The 23,909-nt window shown below is 37.7% G+C and overlaps 1 protein-coding gene across 1 annotated transcript in view; it reads left to right on the top strand.

Moving 5' to 3' along the window:
- Positions 1-8,830: 8,830 nt before the first annotated feature.
- The window catches only part of HTR3B (5-hydroxytryptamine (serotonin) receptor 3B, ionotropic), a 31,709-nt gene continuing 16,630 nt past the window's right edge, over positions 8,831-23,909 (top strand). The window contains exons 1-2 of the mRNA XM_008591388.1: positions 8,831-8,870; positions 13,108-13,268. Of these exons, the coding sequence (XP_008589610.1) occupies positions 8,831-8,870; positions 13,108-13,268 (201 nt within the window). The remainder of the gene's footprint in view (positions 8,871-13,107; positions 13,269-23,909) is intronic.

The following is a 23,909-nucleotide window of genomic DNA, read 5'->3' as shown; positions in this document are numbered from 1 at the left end:
TGGTGCAGGATTATGGGGAGGTTAAAGAGCCCGACAACTGGCACAGTCGTGTAGCTTTACAATTGGCATCACAAACAGGATTAAGAATGCTACAACTGGCAACATTGGCAGGATTCCGACATTAGCCCCAGTGCTACAATTTTTTTTGGCAGCTGGCTGGTTGGGGATCCAAATCCCCAAACCCCTTGACCTTGATGTTACAACACTGAACTAAAACCAACTGAGCTAACTGGCCAGCCCTGACTTTTAAAAGGTTTTAAACATCAGAGATGACTCTAATGTGCTGTCAGAGTTGTAGTTTACTTGTTTAGACATCACAGAAGTGTAGCTTAGATTTCAGACTTTATTATTCCATATTTTGTTCTTAAAAGGTGTGGTCAAAATGAGAAACCACGTACCTCTGCTAAAATTTTTGACAAATTCATTATCAAGTATTTTGGGGAAAGAAGCGCTTCCTCCAGAAGGGATAGTATTAATTTGAAAATGGCTAATTATATTTCCGTATAATTAGGCTCTGAAATAGTTGATCATCAGGTTCCTTGGGATGTAACTCTCTTCTGGAGGAATAAGAAACTTAGTGTCTTCCACATATCTTTGCTGTCTCCAGAATGGAAACCTTTAGTGGTCTTTCCAGATCATTTCAGATCTCTGTTACTGTTTCTGTGCTCCCCTCTCTGGGCGTCTGTGTGTGATTGCTTCCAAGGAGCATACTAGGACTTCTGTAGGAGATTTCTCTTTGGCCACTAAAGCTTTGCCTAGCCAGAAAAGAACAGGAAATACCTGGGAGTTCAGTCCCCACATCCCCCACCTCACCCTGCTGTTGCTTAGCCAGCACTGACAGGTGTAAGTGAGAGTGTGCACTCCAGGATATCAAATTCAAGCTAAGTCCACTCTTTTCCTTCCCAGTTTCTATTGTGAGTTCTTCTGAAATACATCACTTGTACACAAATCCTTATCAAAGGTATGATTCAGCAAAACCCAATATAAGACAGTCAACTTTATGGAATAGTATCCTTTCTGTCAATATTAAAATTTGATATGGCTTTTAATAATATTTATAGAGCTTTTCAGAAGTAGAGAACCAACTTTATTTATTCCCGATCTTAGGAAAAGAGTAGGGAAGCTACCCCTTAAGAAGACACCGAGTCAGCTTCCCAGGAAACTTGGGAGCTCCTAGGGACCAATAGCTGAGAGGCGCAAGAGTCAGGAATTCCAAAGGCAGTGGAAACAGATCGGAGGGGTCAGTGTGGGTTGGTGTTGGGAAACCCAACAGGGGAATTAAGAGCAAAGAAAAAGAGTGGTGACATGAACAGAGGCCTGACATAACTTTCGAAGCATCTAAAAGTGCACTGTATAATAAAATTTAAAACAGTTGCATGGAGGTTTCTGGGACTGCACAGCATTCGCTTAGGCAGGCATCACGGCTGCCACGAGGTGGTGCTCTGACTGTACTCACGGCCCGGAGCGGGTTTTCTGGGAGCTTTACAGTTCCCCACTCCTCTGCTCTCAGTCTTCACGGCTGTAACTAGAGGTCTGTCACATTCCAGCCATAGTCAGCCAACCTGTTATTAGTGCCAAGCCTTCCTCCTGGAGCAATGACAGTGTAAATTTCAGCCATGGCAGAGAGGGAACAAATACAGCTGTTGTGCATTTTAGAGTAATTGCTACAGGCCATTTGGAGACAGCTTTATAATAACAGCAGTTATACAGACTTATGCAATATTTCACTTTCCTATTTTATCCCTCCTCAACATTCTGCTTCATCAACTTGTGAATCTATTCAACTTGTGTGAGTCTGGAATCATCTGCCCCCAATTTTACAAAGTGAGGTTTGGGGCCCCCTGGAAGGCACCGTCTAATCTCACCATCCTGCCATTCCCTCCCCTGGGAGCTCTGTCCTCTCCGCACTCAGCTATCAGCACTCAGCACAGCTGCCATCAGGGACAAGCCTCTCCCCATCACGCCCCACCCCCAAGTCTGGGCTCCTTGATTTCCCTCCATTTTCTCCAGTTCAGTCATCTGTTGGCATTTCTGTCATTGTATTCTAGGTGTTTCCTATCTGTCACTTCCACCCTAAGTCCCTTGAGCTTTCTTATCTTTATATCCCCAATGTCTGCCACAATTCCCTACACAGTGAGTGGATGAATGGATGAATAAATAAAACAAGCTCTAAAAGATCAAAGACCTCACCCTAGCAAAAAGATGGAAATATTCAGAAATTTAGACCCGAGCAAGAACATCTTACTGGATGCTCTGATTGATGTATCCAGGCCTCTCCACAAAAACTCCTAAATGGGCTTAAATGTAAAAGTCCTGGGCCCCACAGTGAGCCACAGATCAGAGGAGAATCCCGCCACCTGGCACAGCAAGATTTCAAGGTCCACAATCTGTGCGGAAGGACTGAACAACGTGGCTGACTTACTGAGTAAGAATAGCTGCCCAACACTGTAGTCGAAGCCGTCTCTTGGAACTGATGTAGTTGGGAGCATGAACAGAAGCATTAGGCTTCTGGGTTCCTCCAAGTTTCTTCTGTGTTCTATCTTCCTCTGGATTTTGGGGGACATCTTACTCCCAGGGCCCCTCCAACTCTGGGCCCCCTCTGAGAGAATCAAAGGGAAGCCCTATCCACCTGCACCTGTGTCTCACGTTCATCTTTTTCACCGCTTGCTTGCTAGTTCTGGAGCAAACCAAATAAAAGCAATCTTGCTCCAAACCTGAGTCGTCTTCTCACCCCTCCTTTGTGAGATGGGGGAGAAAGAATGGCATCTTGGATGTGGTTGTGAACAAGCTGAGCCCCTCTTGGTGTCATCTTTTTTTAATACTCCAAAATTTATTTTCTTTCTGTTAATTCTCCCTTCCCTCTCTTCCTTCCATCCTTCTGGAACATTTAATGACCACTCACTGGGTGTCCAGCTCTGTGCTGGAGATACAGAGATGAATAAGACAAGAGTACTGTACCTTCAAGGTTGTCACAGAATTCTAGGGGAGATGGAAAAGTGAGCTCATAACACACTTGAATAAGTGCCCTAATCGAGGCATATATGAGGCCTTGTAGGATCAAGGGAGTGGTAGTTGTGTGCTAGTAGATGTTTTGCTGGTGGGAGGGGCCCTGATTTGTATTTCTTATACATTTGCTGATTGATTTGCTGATTTCCATGTGGCAAATTCCTCATCCTGGCTGATTTCAAGCTGCCAACCTTAAGCCACTGAACACAGAGTTGGGAAAGGATATTCACAAAGGGCTCTTTTGATGCAGTAGGAGCCAGCCCCAGCATGAGTTCAGCCTCTCAAGACCCTGAGTGGAGAATCCATCCATGCTGTGCCTGGACTTGTGGCCTACAGAACTGTAAACTAATAAATGAATTCTGTGTTAAGCCACTAAGTTTGTGGTAATTTGTTATGCAGCCATAGAAAACTAACCCAATTCCAATTTTTAAAAAAAATTTTTATTGAAGCTTAATTACTTATACATATTTTTGGGGTACAGCATTGACTACCATTGCCTGTGTACAACATGTGATGATCAAATCAATATTATTAGCATATTCAGTATTACAAATTGTAATTACTCTTTGTGCCCCTTATGCAGTATCTTCCCAACCCCCCTCCCCCTCCCCCCACCTCTAGTAAACATAGATTTGTTTTCTCACTCAATTACAATTAAACCCTTTTTACAGATGTGCAAACTAAGGCTTAGGAACAGTAAGCAGGGCTGACTGGTTAGCTCAGTTGGTTGGAGCACAACACAACCTTGTAACACCAAGTAACATCCCCGTACAGACTAGCTGACCAAAAAAAAAAAAAAGAAAGAAAGAAAGAAAGAAGCTGGGAGGCAAAGGAGGCATGTCTGACTGAAAGGCCTGGGACCTTAGTTGCTGTGCTCTGTGAATTCCCAAGGAAAACCAGGTCACATAAACCACAAGGGCCAGAGCCATGGAAAACTCTATTCCTTTGTTTGACTTTTAGGGAATAGAAAATGTGCATTATGATTAATAATGAAATTCTGAGCTAAAGGAAAATCAAATGTTGAATATGGTTTTGAACTTGAAGTGCCAACTCAGTAGTTAGTTTGATGTTTATTTCAGAGGACAAAGCAATGGAGTAGCAGAAATTTCATATGGGACTCTACTCACTAAATGTTTAAGTTTGGCTAGAGTGTCCATTTCTGATTTTCCCCTCCAGCCTAACCAGATGTGCTCAGAAAATTTGGTTCCCCCTGAATGTGTACATCTGTCAAAATTTCTGTCAATTTTAGCATGACTGCCAAGGGAGTGAACAAAGAGAGTTAGTGATTAACTTCAAAGAACTTTGTTGGAGAGGAATAAAGATATTTAAGGCCTATTTTGTGAACTAATTGCATTTGCATATTTATAGGATTTACTGATATAGCGGTAATTAAAAACTATTTAGTAGTCTTAAAGGACACATAACTCAGTTGCTGTTTGCATAATAAACACTTCCTTATTACGTTTGCATAATAAACCCTCTCCTCTTGCTTCTTCCAGAAGACATTGGTCCATCAAAGAGGCCCCATATCTTACTTGGAAATAATAGAGAGACAGTGTGAGGGCTCACAGAGATGTAACAGGGGGGCATCTGAAAGAAACATATTTCTAGATACTCTCTTAACGCTGGGCCTGGCCTAAACTGCTGTCAGAGAATGGCAGATTCAAACCTTCGGTTAAGTCTTTGTTTCTTTTGCCAAGTGATATTACTTAAGCAGTATGAATGCCTAGTGCCTCAGGATTCCAAATTTTTGACTTAAATATACCGATCTGCCTGAAAAGCCTGAATGAGGGTCACCTCCATACTCATCCTTCCTATGAAGATGTGTAAGGGGGCTCATCAGAAACAACGTGAATAAAAAGCTTTCTCTGGTTGAAAAGTGCCACAGTTAAGGAAAGGAGACAGTTTCCATGAAAAATTAAAGGCTAGAGTTATGGGTGATACCAAATCTAAAAGTACTAGGGCTGGCTGGTTAGCTCAGTTGGTTAGAGCACAGCCTTATAACCCCAAGGTCACAGGTTCAGATCCCTGTACTGCCAAAATAAATAAATAAATAAATAAAAAGAATGGGCACTAACCCATCCACCCTTCCTTCAGTTGGTCAATAGCATACACTAGCAATCCAGCATTAAAAAAAAAAAAAAAAATTACAAACCTAACAGTACTGAGTAAATAAACTAAACCCAGACAGGACAGTAAGGTTAGAAAAAGAAAAGATCTGAGCCAGCTGACAGTACAGAGCAGGGCACTCAAGGAAAGACCAAGAAGCATCTGTGTATAAACTACTTTGAAGACAAGTCCCTCACACAAAACCATTCCTATCTTGGCAGAATTCATCAGCCAATAAAGAGCTATAATTGGCAGGATCACCAGGCTGCTGTTAGGTTAGCTAATGAAGGCCATAATGTACCTGTATTACACATCATTAGCAATGGCCTTCCAGTAACAGATGGGCATCTGAGAAAGTGAGAAGAAAAGGGAGGGAAGCATGTCTCAGAATGCCGGACTTAGAGTCATGGCTTACTAAAATGCATGGTAGGAATACAATGTTGATCATCATCTCGATTCAGCCTTTGCATGAAGGGAAGCTTCCCTTTCCATAAAAAGTGCTACCTACATGGCTATGCTGCCTGCAGCTGGCCTGCCTCTCGTCCCAATTCATCTCATAGTTGGAAGACGACAATTTGGAGAACTGATGGAAAGTGCTGGGACTTTGAGGGCCTGATGAATCCTCCGTGAGCTCACCTCTTGATGAAGCCCATTTATCTGCCCACCCTCTCTACAGGGTATTTCTCAAATAAATTTTCCATAACTATGTATCAAATTTTCTCCACCTGGTTACATTTAAATTTCTTTTTCTTCTGAAATGTGCAGCAAAATCGGAAAAATAGTAGAAAGAACTCCCCACTGCCATCCCCCCAAGACCATGTGAGAGTAAATTACCTACATGATACCCCTTCACCCTTGAATACTTAGTGTGTTATTACAAATCAGGTTATTCTTTTCCATAATCTCAATACAATCAAAATAGGGAGATATTGGGCCGGCCCGGTGGTGCACTGCTACAGTGCGCTGCTTGGGAGCGCGGCGGCACTCCCGCCGAGGGTTCGGATCCCACATACAGACCGGCTGCTCACTGGCTGAGGGAGGTGCGGGAGCAACACGGGTTGCGATCCCGTTGCTGGTCCCGGTCCAGTACGGGCACGACACTGAAGGTTGCGATCCGTTGCCGGTCACGAAAAAAAGACAAAAAGGAAAAACAATAAAAAAAATAAAAATAAAATCGGGCACGACACTGAGGGTTGCGATCCGTTGCCGGTCACGAAAAAAAGACAAAAAGGAAAAACAATAAAAAAAATAAAAATAAAATAAAATAAAATAAAAATAAAATAGGGAGATATTAACATTGCTACATTACTACCATCTAAACCTAATACCCCATTCGAATTTCACCAGTTCTCCCCAAAATGTTGTATACAACAAAATGATCCAATCCAGAGTCACATGTTGCATGCACTTACTTGTCACATCTCTTTAGTCTCTTTTTGTTTGGTATAGTTCCTCAGTCTTTCCTTAACTTTCATAACCTTCACTCTTTTGAGGAATATGTGCCTGTTCTTTTGTATGTCCCACAATATGACATTGTCTGGTGTTTCATCCTGAATAGATTCAAGTTGGGAATTTTGGTCAGGACTACAAAAGAAGAGGGGCTGGCTGGTTAGCTCCGTCGGGTAGAGTGCAGTGTTACAACACCAAGGGCAAGGGTTTGGATCCTCCTGTCAGCCAGCCACCAAAATAAAACAACACAAAAAAGAGAAGAAAAGCTCCTGTATCTTCTCAATTCATCCCGTTTCATGGCACACAAGTCCCATTACTGGTGATGTTAATTTTCATCATTTGATTAAGGTGTTGCCTGCCAGCTTTCTCTATTGAAAAGTTTTTTTTTAATCTTTGTAATTAATAAGTATTTTGTATAAGTGTTCTGTTCCTCATCAAACTTTCACCAACTAATTTTAGCATCCATGGATGTTTCTTGGATGAGTTAGTTATTATTATGAAGATTCCATCATCCCTTCCACATTTAGTAGTTGACATTCTAACTTAAGGAAAAGCTTTCTCTTCTTCCCATTCATTTATTTATTTAAATCAGTATAAATTTGTGCATTATTATTTTATTTAGTGGGTCATAATTTGTTGTGATCATTATTGATCCTGATGCTCAAATTACCCCAGATTTGGCCAGTGGGAGCCCCATTAGACTGGCTCCTATGTCCTCTCCCCACCATTCTTTTAGTACTTCTTTGCTTTCTGATACAAAAAGATGTTCTAAACTTCTCTTATAGTCTCCCTGCCTCAGCTCTGGTATCACTCACTTCTCTGTTTCTTCCTTTTAGGTGAGAACGGTATTTAGAAACTATGATCTGGGCACTGGGTGTGCTCAGTACTATTGGAATATCATTCTCCCAGGCCCTCTAGTGGACAGAGCTAGGAAATACATGTATGTAGGAGCCTGTGTATTTGCATTTATTTCTGTATTTAGTTACATACACTGAAAACCATGAGTTCACACTAACAACTGCAAAACCAACTCCATACCACAGGGTTTATTCTAGTTTTCTTCCTTCCCATATTTGTAACAGTAGGAAGGCAATTAGGCAACATTTTATTAGTTAATGAAAATCAGGTGGAGAACTTGATAGATTCTAAATGAAGGGGCTGAGTGATTAAGAAAATAGGAATCAAATACATAGTTCCCCTCTCATTTTGCTCCGTGAAAATTTATCTCAAACCTGTGCCTCTACAATGCCTTTTATAATAAAAAGCAGTCAGATGTTGGAAATGCTATGAAATTTGGTTCTTTGTTTCTAGAGCATCCAGGGGGTCTACTAATGGAAGGTAGAGTTATTATATAGAATTATGCATCCTTTTCCCTAATAATGAAAAACGAATGGATATTCAATCTAAAAGTTGAAAAAATTTATTGAATAATGTTAAACCTTAATAGTTCTTGTGTTCAATAAACCTAGAAACATTCTCTTTTAGGTACTTTCTGAATTGTGGGCAGTGAAAATTTAAGAAGCATTTCTATTTATCAAAAAATCAATGTTTCTTTTAATTAAAGGGACTTAGGAAAAACAAAAAAATGCTTTTCCCAATGTGTTGCTTACAGTTGTTCTTCATTAGACAATACCAGGTTTCCATTAGCTCTGTGTAATCCTAGAGTCTAGTAAGCACTGTCAAATGCTGAAGATGTTACTGCATAAGTCTGATTTAGAACAGCTATTTGGAACTCAATTATTAATGGAATTAGTGTCCTGAATGTCAGCAAGAGCATTGCCTTAGGTAAAGGCTGCAAAGGAAATCATATTAGGGTGGAATTTCCTCTCCTTAGAGGCTCCTCTCAGATTACATGATTCACTTAGCTATCTCCTGTCAGGGAAGTGGACATATGGGCCTCGATCTGATCCCGGGGAAGAACCAAAAGGAGAAGTTAAGGGGTTTTGAGAGTTCTGAGATGGCATCAATTCCAAAGCATTTGTATTGCTTTAGGTCCCACTGAGCATTTACAAAATAGCACCAGTAAGGTTGGCACAAACTGGCAAACAGAGAAGAACAGAATGGAGAGGAGCCCTTTTAGGAAAAATTCAGCAGCATTCTCACTGAGCATTTACAAAATAGCACCAGTAAGGTTGGCACAAACTGGCAAACAGAGAAGAACAGTATGGAGAGGAGCCCTTTTAGGAAAAATTCAGCAGCATTCTATCCGGCAGGCAAGTTTGCATTTCTCTTCTCTGAGACCTTCCCAGGAACGCCAGCAAGCGTGATGGCCTGTCTGTGGCCCTGCATCCTGGTGGCTGCCTCGGGTGAGTCCTTTCAATGATTTTACTAGGCACTGAGTATTAGCTCTTAGAAGCTAGAGATGATATTTTTATACGCTGTGCTATAAAGCTGCTCATGAGTGTTCATTTTTATTCATCATCTGTGAAATGCCAGTCCACTGAAGCTACATGGAGATCAATGGTTTGTTTCTGACTTTGTTCCTACAGTTACAGATATGCATAGATGGAGCGTCACACGGTGGGACTTTTACACATAGCTGAAAATATGCCCTGATAAATCTCTGCTTCTCTCGAAATCAAGCTCTCTGCAGCAATTTACATTGAGAGTTTGGGGCATTCTTTTCCAGATTTGCTTTTACGTGTGGGTAATATATATATATTTTTTGTCCAAAATAGCCTTGGCTTCATTATAAGCTTTTAGCAGTCCAGAGAAAGAGTCCCTTAGATAAGTCATGGCTACAGACACCTGTATATTATTTTGGTACTAAGGCTTTGATATATATAGGTAATGAGTATATCTCTACAGACAGGTACTCTAAACTTGCAAGTTTTGAGGATACAATTGTTCTTAAAAACACTTTCAAAACTAATATATTTTTTTCTAAATTTTTTGGAACTATACTTCCATGGTGCCAGTGTTAACTCTACTGAAATTATAGTTTGGATACAATTGATTCATAGTAAATGTGCACAAATCAAGAATTTAAGTTTATGATAGTATTTCCCAACATCCCACTTTCTTGAGGGTTTTCCTAGAGTTCATATCTGATTCTCAAGTTTTAAAATGTAACTGGAAGTGGAATGAGTCCATTACAGAGATGAGTAAGGAATTTTATAGCCAAGAAGCTGAAAATGATTTTTTTATTGGGTAGGGAAGAAAATAGCCACTTATCATTAAAGTATAAAAATCCTGAATGTTGAACTTAAAGGATAAAAGCATATCTTACTCATAAAAATAAAAATGGAGGAAATTTCATTAAATGCCAAATGAGTTTCTTTGCAGAAAATAATTATGAACACTAAACTAAGATAAAACAGAGAAATGAAGGTAAGAAAACAAAAGGAATTCTTCTTAACAATACCTCTTTCTAATGCTTTGTATTATGCTTGAGTTTTGTTCTAACTGTAGCAGAAATTGTGTGTCTAATAACCAGTGCTTTACCAAAAATCATAATGAGGACATTTGTTGCAGAAAAAGCTGCCCTTTTGGAGTTTTACTGAGTTAATATCAAGATGATGTATAAATAAAAAAGCACCAAACCAATCACCAATACTTGGCTGCTCCCTGGAGACAGTGTGCTGGAGTAGAAGGAGGTCTGGAAGAGGAGAGAGATCTAGCTCTTAACGGTACTACTCACCAGCCATATGACCCTGGGCAAGTCAATTAATCTCTTAGAGACTCAGTTTCCCTATCAGTTAACTTTATTTTGGATATTCATGAAGAGCATATAAGATAGCATTGGGAAATTGTAAGGTGCAATGCAAATGTGAGATAGTATTAACCTGAAAACACACACACACACAGAAAATAACAGTCTGTTTCTGCCTAATAATGTACACCATGCAACATGTCAGTCTTCCTTTTGTTTTGGTTACTCATTGCTGTTGCTAAGATTCACAGGGAGCCAGGTCAGTGTAGGGTCATGACTAAGAGCTTGGGCTTCATATCCAGACCAGCTATGTTTGAATTCCAGCCTCCTTTTTTTGCAAGGTGTATGACCTTGGACAGTACTAACCTCACTAAGCTTGTATTTCCTCACCTGCAGTTATAGTGCACTACCCATAGAAAACCTGTCTCACAAGGTTGTTGTGAATATTAAATGAGAACATTCACATGAAAGACTTAGCTTCATGCCTGGCATACAGTATTCAGTTAGTATTGGGGATTCAATATTACCACACACCTAAATCTCTATTTCTTTGTAACTTCTCAGATACAAGTATAACTCTCCTATGATCTTAAACACACATGCTAACTAAAGCAAGAATAGATCGCTTCATCAAAGTGCCCCCAACACTTTAAGATAGGTGTATATGAGCAAGTAGCTCTTTAAAACAGGGAAAACAGAGGAATAATTATATTGTATTCTTATCTTCTTTTAAAATCTCTTTTCATCTACAAGTGCTTCATAGCTCAATCCCTAACACATTTCAGAAATCTTACAAGTGAATTATTTGAAGCTGATTATTAGCATTCAGGGAGGCAGTGTTTCCATGGGTCTTTTCTAGGTCTGTTGATAGTGTCCATCAGTGTCTGTTGAAACATCCCTGAACCGTGAGTCATTTAGTGCTTGTGTGAATGTCACGTTAGCTTTCAAGGGGCATAATTTACTGTTAATTAATGGTCATTTAAATCCTTAATCTCTCTCTTGTAATTGATCTTTCTCCTCAGGCAAATTTGCATTCATAGAAGAAATGTAATTTATTATTTCTTCCCATCTTAAACAAAGGACTCTTTCCCCTTTTGGTTTATATAAGTGCACTTCTGTTTCCTTATTATTTTTCTCTTTTCATTGCTTGTTTCTTTTTTGTTCCTAGTACTAGCTTCCAAAACTTTCTCTTTTTACCCAACGACTTTAATACATTCTGGAAAATATGTGTTTATCCATAGGGAACCTATGAATGGTTTCTTAGAAAAGACAGCAGAGGAGAATTTGAATCTTTATAAGTGGAGGGTGCAGGGAACTCACATTCATTTCTCAGAATTCTGTTTTAACTACATCTCAGGTAGTTTCCTGTATTGAAGCATGCACATTTCAATGTTTCCCCAACTGCGACTTGAATTGGGAGCTTCCAAGCGAGGTAAAAGTGAAGCTGCCCAAAGCAAAGTTTGCAGAAAAAGCACTGGGACAGTTTCGCTTTGTGCTCCTGACTTCCCTTCCCTGGGGCACGTCAATGAGAAATGTTCTCAGGTACAGAGATTCACAGCACACTATTTTGACAATAACAGTTTACAAAAACCCTAAAAATGATGCCCAATGCAAACCACCCACCTAAGTCCCGCACGATTGAACAGCTGATGCCATTTTAGGCATCTTCTTGGGTGAATAGTTAAGATGTAAAAATGCTCATTAGATTCCCAGTTCTTATGGTAATGAAAGTGAATATTCCATTGCCCACAATGAGTCTTGAATTGCACCTCCAGCATCGTTGTTAGCATTTTGGTCACACTGACATTGATAAATCATAGAAATCGCTGCCTGTGGCGGCAAGTGACATGACATCATTCATAAAGAAATGAGTATAAACAGGATTGTCGCACAGGGAGAAGCCATCTCATTTACAGTTTCCTGCTGGATCCCTCATACCTTCAGCAGCTCATCAAAATAACCATCAAAACCACTGAGAGCCCAGGTGAATTCACACGCAGGACACTACAGATAGATTTCACTCATGCACCGTGTCAGGAGGTGTACAATTGGCTTCAGTCCAGTGACTTAGTGAAGCTTTGAATCCCCTGAGGGCTGGCAAAGCTTGTGAACAAAATATCTTTTTGCAATTCTGAGAAAGCCCTCACTGATTTGTCACTTCCAATTGTCGTTGCTCATTTCTCTTGCTTCTTTTCTCCTGGCCTCCCCTCCCTCTGCACCAATCACTGTTTCCCTGCAAATCAAGATTCCGGAGATGGAGGAAATGGTTGTTCCCTGGAACCAGAGAGAATTTTCCCAAAACAAAGATCTCATTTTCTGACAAGTGCATTTTATTTAAAGACAGACAGAGTGAGAAAAGAGATAGTTCAGGAGAAAAGTATGAATTGGAATCTCCTTAATCCCATTACCTAGAAATACAGATCTTTGGGTTCACTGGTTTGTCCATGTTTTTGCATGTGTTTTCTACTTCATTGGTGAATTAAAAATGAACAATTAAAAGATAAACAAAGGCAGGAGTTAAGTTTGGCTAAGTGTATAGGTGGGTTTCTTCTATATGCCAGGCGAGGGTGATACAGGAATAAAGAAAGGAGTCTGTCTCCAAGATCCATGATTGCTGCAAAAGAAATCATAGGTGTAGTTTGCATCTTTAGTGATGGGGTTGGTTTATTTATCTTTACAATGAGATTTCTCTATTGGGCACTTAGGCCATCAGCTTACTTTAAATAAGTGTCTGCCAAAGAGCCCACCAGCTGGCTGTGAGTTTATGCCAACTGGGGTAAGTTGAAAACTATATTTTACTAAGAGTCATTGAGTCCTGAACAGTCTGAAATCTCCTAAATATGCTAAGTTCCTCTAAATTTCATCTTCACAGTGATAATTTTCTTTTCCAGGAATTCTCGCCATAGATACACCTCATCCCAGGAATTCTGTTCTGCATCATCTCACCAAGCAGCTATTGCAGAAATATCACAAGGAAGTGAGACCAGTTCGTAACTGGACCAAGGCCACCACCGTCTACCTGGACCTTTTTGTCCATGCTGTACTGGATGTGGTAAGGACCATCTTGCCCTTTCCTGTTCTTGTTACCTGGAACTGGGTAATTTATAATGAAAAAAATATTTATTGCTTACAATTTCAGAAGCTAGGAAGTCCAAAGTCCAGGGAATACATATGGTGAGGGTCTTGGTGGTAGTGACAGTGACCTAGGGGTCTCACATGGCACAACATGGCAGAGCAGAGAGAAACTAATGTCTCATGTGCTCTTCTTTTAAAGCCTTCAGAACCATGCCCCTGACTACCATTTTTTAAAAATTTTAATTATCTATTTATTTATTCATTTTTAATTTTTATTGAATCATAATTGGTTATACGTATTTTGGGGGTTCAATGCTGACATATGTTGATCAAATCAATATTACTAGTATATATATTGTTACAAATTATACTTATTCTTTATGCCCCTTGTCCAAGCTCTCCCCATCTCTCTCTCCCTCCCCCTTCCCACCACTGATAACCCTAGATTTCTTCTCTCCCTCTGAAAGAGTAATGGTTACTCTGTTGATTTGTTGCCTAGATGATCTGTCCAATGCTGAGAGGTGTGTTCAGGTCCCCCAATATTATCATAGAGCAGATGCTTCTTCTGTCACTCTGGAATGGGCTTTGTGGAGAGACACATCCTCTTCTTTGCTTTGGTCTCTGCTGGTGACTCTCCTTGTGTCTTTTTTTTTTTTTTTTTTTTTTTTTTTGGTGGCTGGCTGGTACTGGGATCCGAATCCACAACCTTGATTTTTTAAGCTTGTGTTCTAACCAGCTGAGCTAATTGGCCAGCCCCTGACCACCATTTTTAATCCATGCACTACTGCAGGGTCCTACAATCTAATCACCTCTTCAAGGCCCCACCTTTCAATTACCATGATAGGATTTCCCACCCTCAACAGTTACAGTGGGGATTTAAGCTTCAGTGAGGTTGGGAGGGCATCGAATTGACAGCACACATTCTACACTCCCACCAGTAAGCCAGGAGAGCTCCCACTGCTTCACGTTCTCAGGGACGTTTGGCATTATGGGTCTTAATTTTAGCCTTTCTAGTAAGGCTGTAGTGGTATTTCATTGTGGTTTTACTTTACGTTTCCCTAAAGGCTAATAATTTTGAATTCTTTTTCACGTGCTTATTGGCAACTTACGGATCTTTCTTTGTGAAGTGCTTGTTTAATCCTTTCCCATTTTTTATTGAGTCATTGTTCTTTTTATTATAGATTTATAGGAGCTATTTATATACTCTGGGCATAAACCCTTTGTCAGAAATGTGCTGTAAATGTTGATTCCCAGTCTGTGTCTCGCCTACTCATTTTTGTAATGGGTCTTTTGATGAATAGAAATTTAAAAATTTGATGAAGCCTATTTTTATCAACTCTTCATAATTATTAGTGCTTTCAGGGTCCTTAGAAATCTTTGCTACTCAAGATCATATTCTCTTATATTTTCTGTTAGAAGTTTTACCATTTTTAGCTCTGAGATTTGTGTCTATAATCTATTGAAAATTAATTTTTGTGACGGTGTGAGAAATGGGTCAAGGTTCTTTTGTTTGTGTTTGTGTTTGTTTTGTTTTTACATTTGGATAGGAGTTGTTCCAGCACCGTTTTTTGAAAAGCTTTTCCTTTCCCCCATTAAAATGATGCTTTGGTGCCTTGGCCAAAAATTAAATTGACTATATAAGTATCAGTCTATCTCCATTGAAACCAGGTAGTGTAAATCTTCTAACTTTGTTCTTTATTTTAAAAATTGTTTGGTTTTTAAGTTCTTTGCATTTCTGTTTAAATTTTGGAATCAACTTGTCAATGTCTATTTTTTTAAAAAGCCTGCTGGTAGTTTGGAATGGTGTGGAATCTGCAGATCAATCTGAGGGAGAATTGACATCTTAACAATATTGAGTTTTCCAATTCTTGAACTTGGTCTATCTCTCCATTTATTTGTAATTTTCAGTGTAGAAGTTTTCTATAAATTTTATCAAATTTATCCTGAGGTACTTTTGATGTTACTATAGACACTAAAGTTTTCTGTTTTCTTGTTATTTGATGTTATTATATAGAAATATGGTTGTTATAGTATATTTGCTTTGTATCCTGCAACCTTTCTAAATTCACTTATTAGCTATGGTAATTTGTGCAGAGTAATATTTTCTACATATATAATCATGTCATTTGCAAGTAATTTTACTTCTTACTTTGTAATCTGTATGTTCTTTATTCTTTTTTTCTCATCTTATTTCATTGCCTAAGACTACTACTACAATGTTAAATAGAAGTGATGAAAGCAGGCATTCTTGCTTGTTCACATTCTTAGCGAAAAGTCTTTCTCCATTAAGTATAATGTTAGTTATAGGTCTTCTTTATCAGGTTAAGGAAGTTTTCTCCTATTTTCTCTATGCCGAGATTTTTTTTCAAAATCATGAATGTGTATTGAAATGTGTCAGATGTCTTTTCCACACCTATTTGGATGATCATATGATATTTCTCTTTTATTCAGTTAATGTGGCAAATTATATTCATTGATTTAAACATTTTTTCAATTTTTCAATTTTTTATTTTTATTTTTGGTGGCTGGCCAGTACGGAGATTGAACTCTGGACCTTGGTGTTATCAGCACCATGTGATTTTCAAATTTTTAATCACCCCTGAAAAACTGAGGTAAACCACACTTAACCTTGATATATTATTCTTTATATATATCTGGATTTTTTTCCTTCCTTAATGTCTGATAGAATTTACCAGTAAAACCACAGGAGTCTAGAGTTTTCTTTGTGGGAAGGTATTCAAGAGTGAATTCAATTATATAAACACAGAGAGAGATGTTCGGATTTTCAATTCCTTCTTGTGTCAGTTTTGATAATTTGTATTTTTCAAGGAATTTATGCCATCTAATTTGTCAAATTTATTGCCTTAAAGTTGTTCACAATTTTCCCTTTTTATTATTATAATATCCATTGGGTTTCTAGTAATACAGCTTCTTTTGTTCTTTGTATTGATAATTTGCATTTTCTCTTATTTTTCCTTGACCCATCTTGCCAAAGGTTTATCAACTTTCTTTATTTTTTCAAAGAACCAAATTTGGGGGGCCGGCGTGGTGGCGCACTGCTACGGTGTGCTGCTTGGGAGTGTGGCAGTGCTCCCGCTGAGGGTTCGGATCCCACATACAGACCGGTTCCCGCTCACTGGCTGGGCGAGGTGCGGGCGCAGCACCGAGGTTTGCGATCCCGTTGCCGATCCCGGTCCGGTATGGCCGCGACACTGAGGGTTGTGATCCGTTGCCAGACACGAAAAAAGACAAAAAAAAAAAAAAAGAACCAAATTTGGGATTTGTAATTTTTTCTATCGTTTATTTTCTATTTCACTGATAACTGGTTTTATCTTTATTTTTTTTTTCTTGCTTTGGGTTAAATTGTTCTTCTTTAGTTTCTTTCTTTTTTCTTCTTCTTTTTTTTTTTTTTAGAAAGATGACTGGTAAGGGGATCTTAACCCTTGACTTGGTGTTGTCAGCACCACGCTCTCCCAAGTGAGCTAACCGGCCATCCCTATACAGGGATCCGAACCTGTGACCTTAATGTTGTAACTCTGTGCTCTAACCAGCTAAGTTAACTGGCCAGCCCTTCTTTGGTTTCTTAAAGTGGAAACTTAGATAGTTTATTTTAAACCTTTTTTCTTTTTTAGTATAAGCATTTCAAACTATGAATTTTCCCCTAAACACTTCTTTGGTTGTATCCAAATTTTGATGCATTTTAAAATTAAGGTATAAATTCATCTTTTTGAAGCCAATCCTTCCCCTCTACCTCCAGCCCCTGGCAACCACCGATTTGATTTTTTTTCCCTTGTAGTTTCGCCTTCTCCAGAATATGATATACATGGAATCATACTGTGTTTTACCTTCTGTGTCTGGCTTCTTTCACTTGGCGTAATGCCTTTGAGTTTCATTCATGTTGTTGCATATTTCAGTAGTAGTATTCTATTCTAAAGATGTACTGCAAAAAAAAAAAAGGAAAAAAAAGTACTGCAATATGTTTATTTATTTACCAGTTGCTGGACATGTTTATCTATTTACCAGTGTGGGACACGTTTCCATTTTGAGGCAATTATGAATAAAGCCACTATAAAAATTTGCATATGTTTTCATTTCTCTTGGGTAAATAGTTAGGTGTGGTATTGCTGAGCTATATGACAAGTCTATGCTTAATTTCATAAGAAACTGTCAAACTGTTTTCCAAAGTGGCCATATCATTTTGCATTCCACTTACAATGTGTGAGAGCTCCAGTTCCTCCACATCATCACCAGCACTTGATAATGTCAGTCTTTTAAATTTTAACCATTCTAGTAGGTTGGAAGTAGTATCTCAATGTGGTTTTAAACTCATTTTCTTAAAGACTAACATTGTTAAACATTTTTTGTGTGCTTTTTTCCCAACTGTATATCTTTGTTAGTAAGATGTCTCCTCAAATCTTTTATCCATTTTTAAGTTGTGTTATTTATATTTTATTATTAAGTTGCAAAAGTTCTTTATACTTTTTAGCATATTTTTGAACTCTATTCTATCCAATTATATATATGTTTCTATATATATCTATATATGTTTAAATTTTTATGAATTCTAATTTTGTTATTATTATCATTTTTTGATTATTTTATGAATAGAACTTTTGGTTCACATGTACAAAATATTTTTCTAACTCCAGGTTATAAAATTTTGGTTTCTTCTGAATGTTAGATAGTTTTATTTTACATTTAGATCTATGATTCATTCTAAGTTAACTTTTGTAGAAAATATAAAGTTTAATTCGAGATTCATCGTATTCTGCATATGAATGTCCAATAGTTCCAACACTATTATTGAAGGAATATTTTAGCCATTAAATTGACTCTGCATTTTGTCAAAATTATTTGGCCATATTTGCATGGGTCTGTTTCTTGACTCGTGATTCTGTTTTATTGCCTTTGCCAATTCCATATTGTCTTAATTTCTAACACATTAATGTGTGTTTAAACAGAGTAGTATAATTCTTCAAACACTGTTTCTCTTTTTAAAAATAATTGTAGCTGTACTAGTTAATTTGCTCTTCAATACAAATTTTAGAATTAGCTTATCTCTATCTATGAAAATATCCTGCTGGGAGTTTGATTGCTACTGTGTAAATCTATAAATTATTTTGAGAAGAAATGACATATTATATGCTGAGTCTTAGTAAGTCTCTGCATTTATTTAGATCTTTTTTAATTTTTTTCATTTCTGCTTTGCAGTTTCCATATACAGACCTAGCACGTCTCTATGAATATTAAAAGTTTGAAATCACACAAAATATGGTCCCTGATCACAACAGAATTAAATTAAAAGTAAATAACAGAAAGAAACATAGAAAACTCCCTACAGATTTGGGAACAAAGAAACACGTTTCTTAATAACCCGTGAGTCAAAGAAGATATCCCAAAGGAAACTAGAAAAACACCAATTTAGAACTATTTTTGACACCATGCACAAAAATTAACTTAAAATTCACCATAAACCTAAAGACTAAAATTAAAACTACAAAATTTTGGAAATAAAAATAGAAGAAAATCTTTGTGTGAATATAAATAAGGAGTTCTTGGATATAAAACCCAAAGTTCAATCCATAAAAGAAACATTGACAAATTAGATGTTGCAAATTTTTTCAAAATTTAAAATATTTGCATTTCAAAAGACAGCATTAAGAAAACTAAAAGACATGCTACCAACATAAAATTAAATATCCAGTAAAGGATTTCTACTCAGAATATATAAAGAACCCTTGTAAACCAGTAGAAAAATAACCCTAAAGGCACCAACAAGACTCTTAGAACTAGGAAACAAACTCAGTAAAGTTGCAGGATTCAAAATCAACATACAAAATCATTAGCATTTCTATACATCAACAACAAACTAGCTAAAAATGAAATCAAGAAAGCAATCTCATTTATAATAGCTATCAAAAAAAAAAATAAATACTTTGGAATAATTTTAACCAAGAAAGTGAAAGATCTCTATGATGAAAACTACAAATCACTGACAAAAGAAGAAAAAGAGGACACACATACAAAAAAAAAGAAAGACATTCCATGTTCATGGACTGGAAGACTAATATTGTCAAAATGATCATACTATCCAAAGAAACCTACAGATTCAATGCAATCCTTACCAAAATACCAATGACATTCTTTACAGAAAGAGAAAAAAGCAATTTTAAGATTTATATGGAAACACAAAAGACCCAAAATAGCCAAAGCAATCTTGAGAAAAAGGAACAAAGCTATAAGCATTATACTACCAGATTTCAAAATATACTACAAAGTTATAGTAATCAAAACAGTATCTTCTGGCACAAAAACAGACATATGGCCCAAAGGAATAGAACAGAGAACCTAGAACTAAGTTCATATATCTACAGTGAACTGATCTTTAACAAAGACATCAAGAGCATATATTGGGGAAAGGACAGCCTCTTCAATAACTGGTATTGGTAAAACTGAATAGAAAGATACTAGATCATTATCTCTCAACGTATACCAAAATCAACTGAAAATGGATTAAAGACCTGAAATTGTAAATCAATTAGAAAAAAACATAGGACGAACACTGTAGCAGTGCGCCACCGGGCCGGCCCTGATTTTTTTTTTTTTTTAAAAGTCTGAAACAGAATATAGGATTTAAATATTTCCTTCTTTTCTTTCTTTCCTTTTTTTTTTAACTGATTACACTAAATTACTTTAGTGTAATTTTCCTCCAACTTAAACTCCTAACATTGTTTCTTAGTAAATAGAAATATTTAATGGTACCAAAAGCTCCCCCTTTAACAACAGATTGCACTTTTACCAGTTTTATTTTCCCACTCATGCTAGCAAAAGTACTAGCTCTAAAACCTTAGAAAATATTGTTGAATTAAATGCCAGAAAATACCTCCCACACAAAAGGCCTAGTCTTACACAGCTACAATAAAAACTCCTTTAAGTCTCATTTCTAATTAGATACTGAACTAGAATTTTGGAGACAATTTCCTGGGTCTGTTTCTTCACCTCGTTGTAAAAGAGATACTACTCCTTCCCATTTAGTTGTCAGTGGGTTATTATAACTGTATTGCTTACCAGACACTGTCCAATGGTAAAAGTGTGATTTGAGTGAAGACACACGATATAAGTCATGTCCTGTGAAACTCCAAGGCAGAGGCATAATCAGCCCCGAATAAGGGATTAAGACTACTTTTTAGGTCTTCCCACAACCTTCTACTCTCTGACTTCATGTTGATTAAGACAAAGTAGCATTGCTCAGGCTTTCCTTTAGAGACTTCTTTGGAGATGAATACAGAAGAGGAGCAAGGTCTTTACATTTTCTTTTGGAACAAGTGTATAAAATTGAAAATTTTTATCTAACTTTTTCTTCCTACCCTGATAAGAGACAGTACAGTCATATTCCCTATGGTAAGTAAGGAGAACACCATAGTTTTTTCAAAGATGTGTTTTTTCCCCACTGTTGTAGAACATATTCACTTGTTACTAGAATATGTTAGACATACAGCAAATGTTCTTTCAGAAACCTGGAAAATTCTTGCATTCCTATATTCCTAGTTTCCCCCCATCTACTGTCTTATCTTATCTCCCGCATGTACTCAGTACTACAACAAACCTGGCCTCTGCCTGTATGCTGTTCATTCCACCAAACGTCTTTCTCTTCATTCTCTATCTGCAAAATATTATCGTCCTTTGCTGTAGACTGGATGCCTCCCCAACCTCATTAAAGCTTAAATCCCCACTGTAACTGTTGAGGGTGGGAAATCCTACTATGGTAATTGAAAGATGGGGCTTGGAAGAGGCGATTAGATTGTAGGACTGTGCCATAGTGAATGGATTAATAATGGTGGTCATGGGCGTGGTTCTGAGGGCTATCAAAAGAGAGTGAATGAGAAAGTTACTTTCTGCTCTCTCTGTGCTCCACCGTTTTCACAATGTGATACTCTGCCATCACTGTTGCCACCACCAAGGCTCTCACCAGATGTGTTGCCTGGACTTTGGAAGTCCCAACCTCAGAAACTGTAAGCAATAATTATTGTTTTCTTTATAAATCACCCAGTTTCAAGTATTTTGTTATAAGCAACAGAAACAGACTAATACATCCTTGAAATCTCAGCTCCTAAAAGAAATTGCCCTCAATTCCCCAAGGTAACAGTGATGTCCCCTTCCTTTAAATCCACTTAAGTCTGTGTATTTCTTAATGCACATAGTTCTTTGTTAAAATGTCATATACCCTAATTTTTATAAGCTACTTAAAGGAAGGACTTTCTTACTCATATTCATATTTCCTACAATATACACCATTGTACATTTTACTTCCAAAACACTGGATCTATACTTGTCAAATGAATGAATGAATTAAAAACTATAAGTAAAAGTCCTAGGATTGTCTTTATAAATGGCTTAACTACCCTAAATATGCTTAGCAAATGTCTCTGTGACATCTAAGTGGGCTCAGCCCAAAGTTAGTTCCAACGGCGCAGGAACAGCTTTGAAGAGCTTGGTAAAATCACTCATAGATTCTGCACAGACAAGGACCCTCCCAATGTGAATTAGATAACTTGTTGGATGCATCTGCCAGCCGCTGAACTGCTGGCAACTTTTGTTTGGAATGAAGAGCTTTCAATCCAGCTCTCCTTTCTGCACCTCACTTCCATTATAATGTTTTGCCTCCTGTTTTGTTTATATAAAAGACTACAGTCTTGTCTTAGAATTTCTGAGTATTATGAGTACCTCAGGGAAATCTGATGATAGAGATAATCTACTCAACGGTGAAGAGTTTCAATTTGTATCTATTGAGTTTTGTCAATTCCGAATCCCAGATACCTTTGTATTCCAGTCCATTGACTAGAGCCTCCCAGCCAGACGTTGAGGCATCTGTTTCTATAGTCTCTGGAACTGGAAAAGATAAATAAGAATGTGGGGGAATTATCTGTATATTTGCTAACCACCAATTTAGATCTAAATAGACTCCCTCTGTTAGGAAGACTAATGAATTCCAATTCTCTGAAATATCCGTTGTTTTTAACAAGCAAGATGGAAGGTAGCTAAAGAAAAAGAGAGAGAGAGAGATACACAGAGGGAAAAGCTGTGAATAATGCCACCAGAGAACCAATTATGTTCACCAGCTGGCATTGAGAAACTTGTTCTCTTTGACAAAAAAAAAAAAAAAAAATTTAGTTTTACCCTCAAACTACTTTTTGACGTTGTGTTCTTTCCAGCCACCCCCATAAGATGTGAGAAAAAAATTCTTAACATTATTGCTACTGTAATATGTAGCATATGTGTAATATGTGTAATATGCATAATATGACAAAGCAATGAGCAAGAAGAGAAAAATGAGCTAAGGCATCAACACAGCAGTTAATAAGAATCAGCTGGATAAAATGACAGTGAAAATGAAGCATTAAAATATAGAAACCCTCTCCCCAGACCCATGACACCTGTCACAGTGAGATACATTCACTACTTGGTATAACAATGATAAAGAAACTGGTAAGGATACTTAATACATGTGAATGTATATTTCTTGTGAAAGTATTGCTGACTGCTGTATTTCCTAGTAATGTAAACTGCATTTTGGACTTTTTCTCCTATTTGTGGGGAATTGATTGCGACTAAGCCTAGAACTGAGCCTTTTGCACTTTGGTGAGCGAGACATGATCTGTTTCATGATCTGTCAGCTGGTAAAATTTGGAAAGATGTGGTGTCATCTAATCTTGAGCTCTTGATAGAGATCTTTATTCAACTGCCAGGACCCCTGCTGAGCCCATCTTGGCTGTGAGTCCCTTCTGCTCCTCCTACATGCTAGTCCTTAGGGAAATACTTGTGAATTCAATCTTTTCACTTTGTATTCTACTTTCAAGCCTGCTTTTCCCAAGTATCTATTTAAAGTCTGTAAAAATCTGTAGAACAAGTTCATTCGGACCAGCCTTTGTTGAGCCACTGAAGCAGAGTTACTCCCTGTTTGTGCACAACTCCTTCTTCTTTCTCAACATACCTAGAAATGTTTATTCAATTGCAATTTGCCTTCCTGATTATAAAAAGGAGAAACTTTGATCTAAAAGGTGTGTTGTTTCCCTTTCAAAAGATGCCAACCTGTGCAGAGCCACAGGTATGCCTGTATAGTCTATGTACTGCACAATTCCAAGTGCGCATCCACATGGACTGTAATGTCAGTGGTGCCTGTCTGTCCCCTGCCCAGCCTGAATTCTTCAGAGTGGTAGTGCTGGGTCTGTACACAAAGAGTATATATATATATATATATTTTTTGTTTGTTTGTTTGTTTTTTATTGAAATATAATTGATTATATATATTTGTGGGGTACAGAGTAAACAATTGGCATTTGTGTACAATATGTGGTGATCAAATCGGGATAATTATCATATTCATATTTTTGATGTGGCTGGATAATTTGTGTGTGTGTGGACAGTACGGGGAACCGAACCCATGACTTGGTGTTATAAGGCTTCACTTTAACCAACTGAACTAACTGGCCAGCCCATGGCTGGATAATTGTCTGGATAATTAATTTAATACATCCAGTTCTGGGGAGTAAAACAGAGCTGTTATTTGCTTTCATGCCATCCAGTCTCCAGACACTGTTGTTTGTTGAAATTTGGTGTT

This window comes from Galeopterus variegatus, unplaced genomic scaffold, assembly GCF_000696425.1.
Source record: "Galeopterus variegatus unplaced genomic scaffold, G_variegatus-3.0.2 Scaffold6891, whole genome shotgun sequence".
In the NCBI taxonomy this organism is placed as follows: domain Eukaryota; kingdom Metazoa; phylum Chordata; class Mammalia; order Dermoptera; family Cynocephalidae; genus Galeopterus; species Galeopterus variegatus.
Note: the sequence above shows the minus strand (reverse complement) of the source record. Positions and strands in the feature narration are given on the sequence as shown.